Source organism: Mobula birostris, chromosome 7, assembly GCF_030028105.1.
Source record: "Mobula birostris isolate sMobBir1 chromosome 7, sMobBir1.hap1, whole genome shotgun sequence".
Taxonomy (NCBI): domain Eukaryota; kingdom Metazoa; phylum Chordata; class Chondrichthyes; order Myliobatiformes; family Myliobatidae; genus Mobula; species Mobula birostris.
Genome location: NC_092376.1, coordinates 175650047 through 175666318, shown reverse-complemented (window position 1 = coordinate 175666318; position 16272 = coordinate 175650047). Strand labels below are relative to the sequence as shown.

The 16272-nt window shown below is 43.6% G+C and overlaps 1 protein-coding gene across 1 annotated transcript in view; it reads left to right on the top strand.

The window, feature by feature from the left end:
* LOC140200591 (H-2 class II histocompatibility antigen gamma chain-like) overlaps positions 1–15492 on the top strand; it is a 30160-nt gene extending 14668 nt beyond the window's left edge. The window contains exons 6-9 of the mRNA XM_072264126.1: positions 1536–1638; positions 6315–6422; positions 10833–11030; positions 14069–15492. Coding sequence (XP_072120227.1) covers positions 1536–1638; positions 6315–6422; positions 10833–11030; positions 14069–14082 — 423 coding nt within the window. The 3' untranslated portion in view covers positions 14083–15492. The remainder of the gene's footprint in view (positions 1–1535; positions 1639–6314; positions 6423–10832; positions 11031–14068) is intronic.
* Positions 15493–16272: the final 780 nt, after the last annotated feature.

The following is a 16272-nucleotide window of genomic DNA, read 5'->3' as shown; positions in this document are numbered from 1 at the left end:
CCTTTGTGCTCCATACAATCACAGTATGAAAACAGGCTCCTTTGGCCCAACTCACCCGTGCTGACCAAGATTAAAGATTATTTGTCAAGTGTACATCGAAACGTCAAAACATACAGTGAAGTGTGTCATTTGTGTCAACGACCAACGTAATCCAATGATGTGCTGGGGGCAGCCCGCACGTGTTGCCACCCTTCCAGTGCCAACATAGAATGAATGCCCATAACTCACTAAGCCAAACTGTACGTTTTTGTAAAGTTGGTGGAAACCGGAGCACCCGGAGGAAACTCCCATGGTCACGGGGAGAACGTACAAACTCCTTATAGAGAGCAGCAGAATTGAACCCCTATTACTTGTGCTGTAAAGCATTACGTTAACCTCTATGCTACCACGCCGTGTGTTCCTATCTGGGATTCCTATCTGAAGAGCACACAAACTCCTTGCAGACAGCGGTGGGAATTGAACCCCGATCACTGGTGTGTAAAGCATTATGCTAACCACTACGATATCGTGCTGCCTGTTCCTGTCTGAGCTAATCCCATTTGCCTGCAGTTGGCTTGTCTCTGTTCAGATTTATTTATCACACGTATGGTATGTACAATGAAATGCATCGTTCATGTTAACAACCAACACACCCAAAAGTGTGCAGGGGGCAGCTGGCAAGAGTTGCCACACATTCCGGCACCAACACAGCATGTCCATAACGTTCAGTAGAACAACACAGGAGACAACAAACTAAGAAACATCATCAGCAAAATAAGCCCCGTTCGTTCCTTGCACCTCCTTCTATCCATGTACCCACTCAAGTTTCTCAAAAGCTCTAACTGTATCCACCCTGCCCTCTGCCACTTCCACATATCCTTCAGCCTGTGGGTGGAAAACATTGCCCCTCAGATCTGCTTTAACTCTTTCCCCTCTCATTTGGAAGCCATTCACTCTCATCTTTGACTCCCCTGCCCTGGGATTAAGAATGTGACTTTCTCTGCCCTCCCCCCCCCCCCGCCCCTTATAAAGGGCAACACTCAGCCTATATCATTCCTGGGAAAAGAGTCCCCAGCCTCTCTAGAGCACAAAATGCTGGACCAACTCAGTGGCTCAGGCAACTGAGGGGAATAAACAGTTGACTATTCGGGCCAAGACCACTGTTCCCTCTAAGCTACGCAGGTGCGTGGCTGCACAGTAACAGAAATGCTCCCACGCACATAGCCTTTGTTGCCTTGCAGCTGGAATTTTCTTTTATCTAATGTTACATAATTTTGAAATTATATTTTAATATACATTTAACATAAACTATATTCAAGGTATTTAATTTTACCCTAAATTAATAAATAAAAATTTTAAAAATGTGATTTTTCAATTTTCATTCTAAATATTCAGAGTATTCATATTACAAAAAATAACGGTTAAAGTGCCATCGGTATTCGGCCGTGTAAAAATTTCTTGCTCAGAGCAATGGTTGGTGCGTGCAGCTGAAAAGGAGAATTACTGGGACTATTGGAAATAACCCCTAACTACTCACTCGTTTCTGTGTTTTCCAGGAATTTGAATCTTGGCTTCAGAACTGGCTTCTCTTCCAACTTGTTCAGGGTGAGAAGAAACCTGCTCCGACCAGAGCACCCAGGATCCAACCCCAGCCTCAGGGTATGTAGCAGTTGTTGGCTGTCTAATTGACACTATATTCGACCATTCCTCCCACTCCAGCCCACCTCTTCCGTCATCTCTTCTAGAAGCTAGAGTTTGCTTGTGGTGTAACGAGAGTCAGACCCCTTCAGCCCGTCTAGTCTATGGCAAACCATTAATCTGTCTAGTCCCACCGGCCTGCACCCAGACCATAGCCCTCCCATCCAAGTAATTATCCAAATTTCTGTTAAATATTGCGATTGAATCTGCATCACCACTTCCACTGGCAGCTCATTGCATGCTCTCACCACCCTCTGAGTGAAGAAGTTTTCCCTCACATTCCCTTTAAACTTTTCACCTTTCACCTTTAACCCAGTTCTAGTCTCACTCAACCTCAGTGGGAAAAACTTGCTTGCATTAACCCTATCTGTACACCTCTAATCAGCTCTCCCCTCAGTCTTCTATGTTCTAGAGAATAAAGTTCTAACTCTTTCAACCTTTCCCTACGACTCAGGTTACAACATTGTTGTAAATTTTCTCTGCACTCTTTCAATCTTATTTACATCTCTCCTGTAAGTAGGCGACCAAAACTGCACACAGGCCTCACCAACTTCTGGTCAAAAAACAATGTATTGAGAGTATAGTACTATCACACTCCCTTGAGAGGCTGGACAAATGTGGGTTGTTTCCTCTGGCGCAGTGGAGGCTGAGGGGAGATCTGATAGAAGTTTATAAGATTATGAGACGCAGATGGAGTAGAAAGACAATATTTTTTTCCAAGGGTTGAAATGTCTAATACCAGAGGGAATGCATTGAAGGTGAGAGGCGGTAATCTCAAAGGAGGACTGAAGGGAAAGTTTTTTTTACACAGAGAGTGGTGGGTGCCTGGAATGTGCAGATTGGGGTGGGGGTAGAGGCAGATACATTAGAGACTTTTAACAGATGTTTAGATAGGTACAGGATACAGCCCATGGTATTACAGGAAAGATACTAGTATAGGTAGAAGAGTGGCTGACTGGCAGGAGGCAGAGAGTGGGAATAAAGGGAGCCTTTTCTGGTTGGCTTCCAGTGACTAGCGGTGTTCCACAGGGGACTGTGTTGGGACCGCTTCTTTTCACGTTATATGTCAATGATTTAGATGAAGGAATTGGTGCCTTTGTGGCCAAGTTTGCGGACAATATGAAGATAGGTGGAGGGGCAAATAATTTTGAGGCAGCAGAGTGTCTGCAGAAGGACTTGGAGAATCGGCAAAGAAGTGGCAAATGGAATGCAGTGTCGGAAGTGTATGATCATGCACTTCGGCTGAAGGAATAAAGGTGTAGACTAGTTTCTAAATGGGGAGAGCATTCTTAAAAAATCAAAGGTGCAAAGAGACTTGGGAGTCCTTGTGCAAATTTTTCCCTGAACCCTTGAGTCAGTGTTGAAATTATGTAAATCATAGCTTACAAAACATAGAATTATCCATAAAATAAAAAACAAACATGGCAGAAATAAATATCAATATAATAACCATGTGTGTCTATTTAGACTTCTAATAACAGAAAAGGCTGCCATTCAGCAATATGCTTCACCACACATTCACCACTATTTCCTCCCCCAGGAAACCTAAATATTTGCCCCATTTTTGTGTATGGATGTCCAATCTATCAAACTGTTTGTAAGATGTGCATTCAAAAGCTGCCACTTTGGCTATTTCTGTGACCCACTCCTGAAATGATTGGCCCCCCCCCCCCAGGTCCTCCAGCCTCTAAGCATAATTTGTCTTCCCACCATTATACTTGTCTGGGTCCAATCTTGAGAGTGTTTATCCCCAAGTAACCCAAGGGTGTCTCTCAAGACAAAAAGTCTGGGGCAGAAAGGGAGTTGAATACCCGAAACTTCACCAATATACTTATGTATCATAATCCAAAATTCTTGAACTCTGGGACAGGACCAGAGCGCATGTACTAAGTCCCTTTATCCAACTGACAGTGCCAGTATTCAGGGGTGTTTTTCAGCCCTAATGTATGTAACCCTGCTGCAGTCCAATAGAAACGGTGTAGGATCTTAAACTGAATAAGGCGCACCCTCAGGTCTCTTGACATTGTTTTGACATTTTTGCAAATTTTGTCCCACTCCTTTGTCTCAAAAGTCACACTCAGGTCTTTTTCCCATGCTCTTTTAAAACCCAACAGAAATTTTTCCCCGGAGATTTGTGTTAAAGCTGAATAATAAGTTGAGGCTTCATGACCTTTACCATATGCAGCCAGTACAGTAGACAATATCATAGCAACTTGTAGGGTCACTGTGTAGAACCAAAAGTTGTATGTAGTAAATGACGCAGTTGAAGATATCTCCAAAATTGTGACATAGAGATATCGTACTGTTGGGTTAATTGATTAAAAGATTTTTAAACTGTCACCATTATAAAGGTCTCCCAATTTAATTATACCTTTCCCTTGCCATTCCCTCCAGAAGAAAGGGGACTTATCAATACACAACTTTGGATTCATCCACATACTTGAGGCTTCATTCAAATATGGATTAAATTTAAATAATCTGGCTAGTTTATTCCAAAACAAATGCATATGCGATATAATTGGGTGAACTTGCCTCAGGAAGTAACTTGATAAACAAACATTGTAATGGAGGGATGGGAGGAAGAGCAGAACACTCAATACGATACCAAGGAGGCACGCTCTCCAGAGGGAGAGACCAATGTGCTAAATGCTTAAGAGTAAAGGCATAGTAATAATATATTAACTTTGGCAAACCTAAGCCCCCCGCCCCTTTCAACTGGCAATTGTAATTTGTTAAAGTTTAAGTGTGGACATTTACCATGCCAAATAAAAGCCTTAATTATTTTATCAATTTGCTTAAAATATGTTAATGGGATTTGAACTGGTAATGACTGGAACAGATAATTAACTTTTGGAATGCTATTCATCTTCAAGGCATTTACTTTTCCCGACATTGACAAATACAACGATGACCATCTGTCTACACATCACATGAAATTCTCTGCAATAATGGATCAAAATTTACCTTTACTAAATCCTTCAGTTGAGGGGGAAGATTAATACCTAAATATCAGAGATGATAGGTTCTTGATTAATCGGGGTATCACAGTTTACGGGAAGAAGGCAGGAGAATAAGGTTGAGAGAAGTATTAAGTCATCCATGATGGAATGGCGGAGCAAACACGATGGGCCAAATGGCCCAATTCTGCTCCCTTGTGAGGAAAGTAGAAGGATATAGAAGAGGTTAATTTATTTGGCCATTTTCAGGGGTATGCGCCTGGGGAGAGATTAGTGGGAAGGGACAAATGGACGAGGGGAATCATGGAGGAAGCGATCCCTGTGGAAAGTGGAAGGGAGGTGATTAAGATTAAGGTGGTAGCATCCCTTTGGAGGTGGCGGAAGTTTTGGAGAGTGATGTGTTGGATGTGGAGGCTGCTGGGGTGGTAGGTAAGGAGAAGAGGAACTCTATCACTGTTAAGGCGGCAGGAAGATGGGGTGGGCATGGATGTTCAGGACATGGAGGAAGGCAGTATCAATAGTGGAGGAAGGGAAACGCTGCTCTTTGAGGAAAGAGGACATCTCTGATGTCCAGGAAAGGAAAACCTCATCCTTGTAACCGACATGGCAGAGATGAAGGTACTGAGAAAGGGAACAATTGGATGGGAAGAGCTTTAGTCAAGATAACCATGGGAATTGGTAGGTTTGAAAACATGTTGGTAGACAGCTTGTCTCCAGAGGTGGAGATAGAGAGATTGAGAGAAAACGAAGACTGGTACAGTATCAGAAATGGACTAAATGAATTTAAGGGCAGGGTGGAAGTTGGAAGCAAAGTTGATGAAGTTGATGAGCTCAGCATGGGTTCAGGAAGCAGCACCAATGCAGTTGTCAATGTAGTGGAGGAAGAGTTGGGGAACATTACTGGGGAAGGCTTGGAACACAGACTGGTCCACATAGCCAACAAAAAGGCAGACATAGCTGTGGCCCATGTGGGTACCCATGGCTACCCCTCGAGTCTGGAGAAAGTAGGAGGAGCTGAAGGAGAAATTATTGCGAGTGAGGACCAGTTCTGCCAGTTGGAAGAGGAGAACTGGATGAGTCTTTTGTTGAGAAAGAAGCAGAGAGCTTTAAGGCTTTCTTGTTGGGGGATAGAAGTGTATAGGGATTAGATGTCCAGAGTGAAAATGAGGTGGTCAGGGTCAGGGAATTGAGAAACAGTGAGGAGATTGAGAACATGAGAAGTGTCACGGATGTAGCTGGGAACGGACTGAACCAAGGGGGATAAAGTAGAGTCAAGTATGAAGACAAGTTCAGTGTGGCCGGATCAGGCAGAGACAATGGGCTTACCTGGATAGTCATGTTTGTGGATCTTAAGTAGGAGGTAGAAATGAGCAGTGCAGGGTAAGGGAACTATGGGTTTGGTGGCAGTGGATGGGTGCAGGGTGGGTAGTGTCTGCAATAATTTTTCTGCCCACTTCTCTGCCCTGGACAAGGTGCAAAGGTGAATTTAGAATGGTAGTCCACTCCAGGACAGACGAAAGGTTGGGAGAATGGATTTAGGATGAGATGGAAACGTTTAAAAAGGGATCTAAGGGGCAACATCTTTTCATACAGAGGATGGTGAATACATGAACGGATCTGTATTACGAGGAGATATTGTTACCTGTCTTGAAAGTAATCAAACTGTTTTTGCTTCAACAGGTAGGAAGATGTCCAGCATGGCGATGAGGCCAATGCTCCACCTTCTGCCATTCTCCGCAGACCAACCCAAGGCAACCGAAATGCCCGAACTGGTGCCTGTAACAAGGGGTAGCTATTGATGGATTCTAACGTTTTACATTCAAGGTTCTTTTAGAAGTCAGGAATGAGGCACAAATCTTCACGGTAGTTGAATTAAGGAAATATGAAATGGGCGGTGACAGGAGCAGAAGTTAAGGTCTAAAATGCTGAGATTAAGAGTAAGAAGATGGTGCTGGCCTCATGGTCAGCTATTTTTATAACCAAAGATAAGGAACATTTCAATCAAATTTGCAGATAAGAGTTAACCAATGAGATAATACTTATTCAAATAATGTAGTACCGAGAGAAGTTTCCAGACTTGTATCCCTATAACCACTACAAGAACTAAAAATACAAACACATAATTAATTGTTAAATATCAAAGAAAATAATTTAAACAGTCTGATCTAAGAATTAAACAGCCAGAGCACAATACTATGGCAACACATATTCAACTTGGAAAAGGATTGGGAAGGGCATTGTGAAACCATGGGATTGGGAAAGGGGAAACTGGAATCTAAGAGGTATATGCATTAAGAAATGATGTGAGAAATTCTTGGATTAGAATTGAAATGGTAATATAGTGGTTAGCATGCCAGAGTTCAGAGTTCAGTCCTGGTGTCCTCTGTAGGGAGTCTCTGTACGTCCTCCCAGTGGAATGTGGGGTTGTCCCTGTGTGCTCTGGTTTCCTCCCACAGTGGAAAGACGTACCGGTACCGGGTTGGTTAATTGGTCATTGAAATGGTCCTGTGATAAGGTTAGGGTTAAATTGGGGTTGTTGGGGGCTGTGCGGGAATGGGGCTGGAGGGGCCTTTCCACGTTGTATCTGTAAGTAAATAAATAATAGAAATAAATAAACGCTTGATACGGGAAGATATAATTAATGAGGGTTGGCCTGTCGAAGGGATTGAGGAGAGATGCTTTCTCTGTGTCGCAAATCGTTGGAACTCCCTTTGTCAAAGGGCAGTGGAAAGAGAGTCTTTGCATATTTGCAAGGTGAAAGTAGGTAAATTCTTGATAAGCAAGGAGGTGAAAGGTTACCATGGATGTACCGAATTGGTGAACTGGGGTGACAATCAACTCAGACTCACTCTTATCTGGTAGGGGCATCAGAGGTTACAAGGAGAAGGCAGGGTAAAAGGGTTGTGAGGAATAATAAATCAGCCTAATGGAACCGAAGAGCATACGCAATGGGCCAAATGGCTTAATTCTGCTCCTGTATCTTAGAGTATTGTGGTCCTAGTGATCGACCTCTGCTCCTACTTCGCAGGATCGTGTGTCAGAATCAGAATCAGGTTTAATATCACTGACATATGTTGCGAAATTTGGGGATTTGGGGCAGCAGTGCAGCGCAATACATAACACAATTATACATTACCATAATTACAATAATTACTATAAGTTCCAATCAGAAAAATAAAAAAATAAGAAGTGAAAAGGAGAGAAAATTAGTCAGGCAGAGTTTATTGTCCATTCAGAACTCTGATGGCGGAAGGGAAGAAGCTGTTCCTAAAACACTGAGTGTGTGAATTCGGTCTCCTGTACCTCCTCCCTGATGGTAGCAATGAAAAGAACACAAGGCTGGGTGGCGATGGTTCATTGGATGGGGGATTAGACCAGAAGACCATAACATAGGAGCAGAATTAGGCTATTTGGCCCATCAGGTCTGCTGTACCATTCAGTCATAGCTGATTCATTATTTTCCCTCCTCAGCCTTCTCCTCATAACCTTTGATGCTGTGGCCAATAAAGAAATTTTCAATCTCCGCCTTAAATGCTCCCAATGATTTGTCCTCCACACTGCTTGTGGTAACAAATTCCAGAAAACCAACCAGAAAAGGATCATTTTAATCCCACTCATTACCTCTTACTAATCAGCCAATATTCTAACCATACTAGTAACTTTCCTGTAATACCATGGGCTCATAACTTGGCAAGCAGCCTCGTGTGGCACCTTGTCAAAGGCTTTCTGAAAATCCAAATAGACAACATCCACTGTATCCCCCTTATCTATTCTACTTGTAATCTTCTCAAAGAATTACAACGGTTTTGTCAGGCAAGATTTTCCCTTAAAGAAACCATGCTGACTTTTCCTATCTTGTCCTGTGTCACTAGGTACTCCATAATCTAATCCTTAAAAATTGACTCCAGCATCTTCCCAACCACTGAGGTCAGGATAACTGGTCTATAAGTTCCTTTCTGCTGCCTCCATCCTTTCTTAAAGAGTGGAGTGACCTTTGCAATTTTTTCAATCCTCTGGAACCATGCCAGAGTCCAATGATTCTTGATAGATCATCACTAATGCCTCCACAATCTCTACCATTACCTATTTCAAAACCCTAGGGTGCAGTTCATCTAGTCCAGGTGACTTATGTATCTTTAGGTCTTTCAGCTTTTTGATCACCTTTTCCCTTGTGATAGTAACTACACTCACTTCTCTTCCCTCACACCCTTCAACACCTGTCACACTGCTAGTATCTTCCACAGTGAAGACTGATGCAAAATACTCATTTAGTTTACCAGCCATCTTCTTGTCCCCTGTTATTATTTCTCCTGCCTCATTTTCTAGCAGTCCTATATCCACTCTCATGTCTCTTTTATGTTTTGATAAAGCTTTTTTGATCCACCTTGTTATTGTTTGCTATTGCTTGCTTTCATATTTCATCTTTTCCCTCCTAATGATTCTTTTAGTTCCTTTCTGTAGGGTTTTAAAAGCTCCCCAATCCTCTATCTTCCCACTAATTTTTGCATTGTTGTATTGCCTCTCTTTTGCTTTTACATTGGCTTTGACTTCCCTTGTCAGCCATGGTTGTACTATTTTGCCAATTGAGTATTTCTTTGTTTTTGGAATACATCTATCCTGCACCTTCCTCATTTTTCCCAGAAACTCACACCATTGCTGCTCTGCTGTCATCCCTGCCAGCATCTCCTTCCAATTTACTTTGGCCAATTCCTCTCTCATACCACTGTAATGTCCTTTACTCCACTGAAATACTGCTACGTCAGACTTTGCCTTCTCCCTATCAAATTTCAAATTGAACTTAATCTTATTGTGATCACTGTCTCCTAAGGCTTCCTTTACCTTAAGCTCCCAAATCACCTCTGGTTCATTGCATAACACCCAATCCAGTATAGCTGATCCCCTAGTTGGGGATCAACAAACTGCTCTAAAAAGCCACCTCATAGGCATTGAACAAATTCACTCTCTTGAAATTCATTACCAGCCTAATTTTCCTAATCGACCTGCATGTTCCAATCTTCCATGACTATCATAACCTTGCCCTTTTGACACACCTTTTCTATTTGCTATTGTAATTTCTGGTTCACATCCCATCTACTGTTGGAATGCTTGTATATAACTACCATCAGGGTCCTTTTACCCTTACAGTTTCTTAACTCAACCACAAGGATTCAACATCTTCTGATCCTATGTCACATCTTTCTAATGATTTGACGCCATTCTTTACTAGCAGAGCCACACCACTACCTCTGCCTACCTTCCTGTGCCTCCAATGTATCATGCAACCTTGGACATTCAACTCCCAGCTACAACCATCCTTCAGCCGTGATTCAGTGATGGCCGCAACATCATACCTGGCAATCTGTGAAAGTGCGAGAAGATCATCCACTTTATTTCTTATTCTCCGGGCATTGAGTTATAACACTTCAAGTAGCGTATTTGCTATCCTTTTTGATTCTGCATCCTTAACACACTGATACCCTGCTGACTGCAGTTTTGTCCTATCATCTGCCTGCCCTTCCTGACAGTCTGGTTGCACGCTATCTTTGCTTTTTTACCATCCGTCCTATCCTGAGTCCCTTCACTCCGGTTCCCAACCCCCTGCCAAATTAGTTTAAAACCTTCCCAACAGCTCTAACAAATCTGTGCAGAGGAATATTGATCCCTCTCGAGTTCAGGTGCAACCCATCCCTTTTGAACAGGTCCTACCTCCCCTAGGAAAGATCCCAATGATCCAAGAACCTGAAGCCCTGCCCCCTGCACCAGCTTCTCAGCCATGCATTAATCTGCCAAACCATCCTGTTTCTACCCTCACTGGCACGTGGCACAGGTAACAATCCAGAAATCACTACCCTGGAGGTCCTGCTTCTCAGCTTTCTTCCTCACTCTCTAAATTCTCTCTTCAGGACCTCATTGCTTTTCCTTCTTATGTCATTGGTACCAGTATGTACCAAGGCATCTGGCTGCTTTCCTACCCCCTCCAAAATGCTGTGGATGTGATCCGAGACATCCCTGACCCTGGCACCTGGGAGACAGCATATCATTCAGGTGTCCCATTCATGTCCGTGGAATCTGCTGTCTGTTCTTCTGACTGTTAGGAAGGAGGCTGAGGACGTTGAGGTGCTGAGGGTGGCAAAGGTACAGACAGAGCTGCCTGACAAAGGACGCCCTTTGATGCCATCGTTATTTTCCCCTGCGCAGCCAAGAGACCAGAGACTGACTGTGAGAGGCAGCGCAGGGAGAAGATGATTCCTGGCAGTTTCCGTCCCAGCTGTGACCAGGATGGGGACTTTGAACCGAAGCAGTGTTGGCCCAGTACGGGATTCTGCTGGTGCACCTATCCAAATGGGACTAAGATTGAGGGAACCGCAACTCGAAAACCCCTGGATAGTTGCAAATGTAGGCTTCAGCTTTCTTCATCTGCTTGTTCAGTATGGATGTGGTCCCCAAGACCCTGCTTCACCCTTCAACCCTCAACCCAGTGACTGAATCCCTCCCACAGCCCATGGAAACCCTTCCCCATCACAGACTCTTTCCACCCACTGCATCCCCTGTCACAGTCCACAGACACTCTCCCGCCCCCCCCCCCACCCACTGAATCACCTCCCACATCCCATGGAAACCCTTCCTCATCACAGACTCTCTCCACCCACTGAATCCCCTTCCTAAGCCCAGGACATTCCCCACCAACTGAATCCTCTCCCTACCAGCTGAAACCCTCCCATAGCCCATGGACTCTCTTTCCCATCACCCAATTGACCTATCATATATCACTCTGCGGAACGCTATTTAAATTATCTTTGACCTCCAAATGTATCGGATTCTTTCAGATTCAGGTTCATTTATTTAACACACGGACAACGAAACATAGAGTGAAATGTGTTGTTTGCATCAACAACCAACATTACACACTTTTTCCAGGCTGATCTCCATCTGCCACTTTTCAGTCCAGCTCTGCATCGTATCAATGTCCCGTATCAACACTGTCCACACCACCAACCTTCACTCAGGGATGTTATCTGGATGGAAGGTTTTGAGTTATAAGAAGAAACCAGATACCCTGGACTGTATGAGCCCAAGGTGTGACCTTATAGAGACTTATAAACACAAGAGATTATGCAGATGCTGGAAATCCAGAATTATACATACACGTGATGAGGATTACAAATTACAGCAGGAGATAGAAAAGGCGTGTCAGAAAGACAATGTTATGATAATCGTTGGGGATTTTAACATGAAAATGGATTGGGAAAACCAGATCAGTACTGGATCTCGAGAGAGAATTTGTAGAATGTCTAAGGGATGGCTTTTTTAGAACAGCTTGTTGTTGAGCCCACTAGGGGATCAGCTGTGTTTGACTGGGTGTTGTGCAATGATCTGGAGGTGATAAGAGAGCTTAAGGTTACGGAACCCTTAGGGAATACTGATCACAATATGAGCGAGTTTACATTGAAATTTGAGAGGGCAAAAATAAAATCCAATGTGTTGGTATTTCAGTGGAATAAAGGAAATGACAATGGCTTGAGAGGGGAACTGGCCGAAGTTGACTGGAAAGGGACATTTGCAGGAAAGGCAGCAGAGCAGCAATGGCTGGAGTTTCTGCTGAAAATATATATTCCAAATAAGAAGAAATTTTCAAAGGGAAGAAGGACACTACCGTGGCTGACAAGTGAAGTCAGAGCCAAAGTAAAAGCAAAAGAGAGGGCATACAAGGAAGCCAAAGCTAGTGGGAAACAGAGGATTGGGGAGCTTTTAAAAATGTGCAGAAGGAGACTAAGAAGGTCATTCGGAAGGAAAAGATGAATTATGAGAGGAAGCAGGTGACTAATATCAAAGAAGAGACTAAAAGCCTTTTTAAGTATATAAAAGAGAGTCAAGGGTAGATATAGGACCAATACAAAATAACGCTGGAGATATTGTAATGAGAGATGCAGAGTTGGCAGAGGAACTGAATGTGTATTTTGCATCAGTCTTCACAATGGAAGACATCTGCAGTATACCGGACATTCAAGAGTGTCAGGGAAGTGAAGTTTGTGCGGTGAAAATTACCACTGAGAAGGTGCTCAGGAAGCTGAATGGTCTGAGGGTGGATGCATCTCCTGGATTTGATGGGTTTGGAAGGAAGTAGCTGGAGAGATTGCAGAGGCATTAACGATGATCTTTCAAGAATCAATAGATTCTGGCATTAGGGGGCACAGCCTCGGGATAGAGAGACATCCACACAGAGCAGAGGTGAGGAGGAATTCCTTTAGCCTGGGGGGGGGGTGAATCTGTGGAATTCATTGCCATGGACGGCTGTGTTATTTGGGTATCTTTAAAGCAGAGGCTGACGGGTATTTGATTAGTCGGGGTGTCGAAGGTTACGGGGAGAAGGCAGGAGGGTGGGGTTCAGAGGGATGATAAATCAGCCAGGATGTAGTGGTTAGGCCAAATGGCCTAATTCAGCTCCTGTGTCTTATGGTTTGTGCCAACAACCATCGCAACCTAACGCTGTGCTGGGGGCAGCCGGCAAGTGTCAGCACACATTCCGGCACCCACACGGCGAGTCCACAACGTTCGGCGGAACAACAGAGAACACAACCAGCAACAAAACAAAACAGCAGCAAAACAAACCCCCTCCCTCACTCACTCTCACCCACCACACACGGACAGTTCCCTCTGCTCTGCCCTCCTCTCTGACCTGAAGGGTTCTCCGTGAGTCATCTCGTAGCTCGATTCATTCATTCTGGACCAGTTTTCTAAGTCATTGGATCCTTCAGTGTGTTCTTTCCTGTCTCTTAGCTTAAATTAGACTCTCTTTCCACCTTTCGGCTTCCTAAACCCAGGTGAGTCAAGCACTTTAGGCTTGGACACATGAGTAACATGGAGTGTCCTTTGATGTCCAGTACAGAAATAGCTGCTTTGTCTGACTAAACTACCCAGCCTCTCGCTTCCCTAATCCTCTAATTAAATTTGCCTGTCCTTCCTCAGCCAAATGTTTCTTGAGCTTAAAGCAGCAAGCTCTCCGTGCTTGCTGCTCTCCTGAGCGTGGATGGATTGTCAAAAGTCTCTTAAGTGTTTGGCGGACATCCACCAGTGTAATGTTACGTGTGCCTGCGCTCCTTGTCTCTCACAACTGCTGCTTCCAGATGTGGCGTTGCAGGGAGAACCAATATTGATTAAACAAACACTCTGGAGAGGAGCAGGGCAGTGGGGCCGAATGGCTGGCTCTTGCTCCTGTTCTGTGTGCTTGTGATATACTGGCTGATCAAATCACCCTGCATAACCTAAATCTAAACGTAAAAAATTCTTGCCTGTGTCCAGTAACCTCCTGAGCTCTTTGCTTATTAAGAACCTGTCCAGCTCTGTATTGCAAATATTCAAAGATAAAGGAATTGTAGAACCAAATTCCTCATGATAATTTCCAAACTGAAACGTGTTTTTCTCATCTCTTACAGTTTTTAAAGCTTAAGGAAGCCGCAGCGTTGGATGGGGTCATCTAGACCAGCTTTACTCCCCAGACAAACATTAATTGCATAGATTGATTCTTTTATTAACATCAGATTTGACTGATAACTGTTGATATCTGACTTGTAGCCAGTAGATTCATTTCCTTATTTGCTTAAGATTCATCCACAAGAATTTTTTTCTCTTAGAAGTAGAAGAGTCAGACTGTGCCTCAGTGATTGAAATGCCTCCAACCTGATGGCATGAACATCGATTTCTCCAAATTCCATTGATTTCTCTCTGCTTCCCCTTCTGTTTTTTTTCCATTCCCCATACTGGATTCCTCTCACCCCTTCCCTTCTCCTCACATGCCCTGACCATCATCTCCCTCTGGTTCCCCTTTTCCCTCCCTTTTTCACATGGTCCTCTCTCCTCTCCTATCAGATTCCTTCTTCAGCTCTTTACCTCTTCTACCTATCACCTCCCAGCTTCTTACTTCACCCCCCCTTCCCCCACCCACCCTTCTCTTTTCCTCACCTGCTCATCACCTCCCTTTGGTGGCTTCTCATGAGGGGCAGAGTAAATCATAGGGGAACAGTTTAAGATTCTCTACAAAACAACTGCGTTGGTGTTATTACTTACCATTTTGTTTGAAGTTAGAACTACCTATAATTAATTTGCTAAATAGTAATATTGCTTCTAGATCTCATTTAATATCTGGTAATCGCTAACTACCGCTTGGGGAGATTATTTTGCAATAAAGGAAATGGCTTTAATTTTGATTTTCTTTGGGTTGTGGAGACAGTTGAAATTGGCTGAGAATTGAACATCCAGCTTATCACAAAGGACTATTAAACTTGGTATCAGTTGTTAAGTGTACAGGTTGTGTGTGTGATATGTGTTTGTGTCTGTGTAAGGCAAAGTGCTGTGGCATTGAACAAGTCTACTTTGGACAGATGCGTGCAGCTTCAAGATTGGGCGACCTGGCATTTCACCTCAAGTTCCAACAGTCAGAGCTGATAACTTCATGCATCACCAGCCAAACTCAAAAATAAATCCCTGCTGTCATGGCTCTTTGGTGCAAGTGTCACCCAATCAGGAGTTAGGAGCCCTTTTTTTTCACCAATAGGTTCAAGAGTGAGCATGTTGTGTAATCAGTGTCTCCAATGTCAACCAATCAGAAGTTAGGCATCTATTTTTTTCACCAATAGGTTGAAGGTTGAGCATGTTGTGTAATCAGTTGCTGGGGGGATGGGGGCAGGGCTCTGTGAAGAGTGCGATGATAAGACGTCGAGGACTGCAGTCGGCCATTGTTGGCTTCATCTTCAGGAGTGCTGTTGAGTCCTGCACTGTTAAAGATCAGGGTGGCTCTTTATATCGGGGAAGTTAAAATGATCCAAATGGCTAAATGGTGAAATAAAACTGGTCAAAATCATTTTTGTTCTTGTTTTTTTTAAATGAACAATGTCTGACAAAGGAAATCTCAGCTACAGTTATATGGTGCCCTGTAGAGCAATCTGCAGAAATAATTCCATTGTGCAAATCACAAAACTAATTGAAAGGCCTGGACAGAGTGGACACAGAGAGAATGTTTCCGATAGTGGAGGAGTCTAGGACCAGATGGCAAAGCCTCAGAATAGAGGTACGTCCATTTAGATCAGAGATGAGGAGGAATTTCTTTAGCCAGAGGGTGGTGAATCTGTGGAGGCCAGGTCGTTGAGTATATTTAAAGAGGAAGTTGGTAGGTTCTTGATTAATCAGGGTGTCAAAAGTAATTGAAAAAAGACATGAGAATGGTGTTGAGAGGGATAATAAATCATCCTTGGAATGGGGGGGGTGACTTGATGGGCTGAATAGCCTAGTTCTGCTCCCATGGCTTATGTTCCTATGGTCTCATGAGTGGTAAATGGTTTCTTATTGCCACATGTACTTGGGTAGAGTGAAGACATTTCATACCATCCACACAGATCAGTACAAGGTAAAACAATAACAGAATGAAGGATAAAGTGTTACAGGTTACAGAGAAAGTGCAGTGCAGGCAGACAATAAGATGCAAGGTCATGGCGTGGTAGACTGTGAGGCTAAGAGTCTATCTTAGAGTTCTGCTCAAGAGTCTGATAACACCAGAATAGGAGCCGTCATGTAGGGAATGCGGGTTGTTCTAGAGTATGATGCTATGGCAGTTCACGAGCTCTGAAGCAGTAACATAGTGACA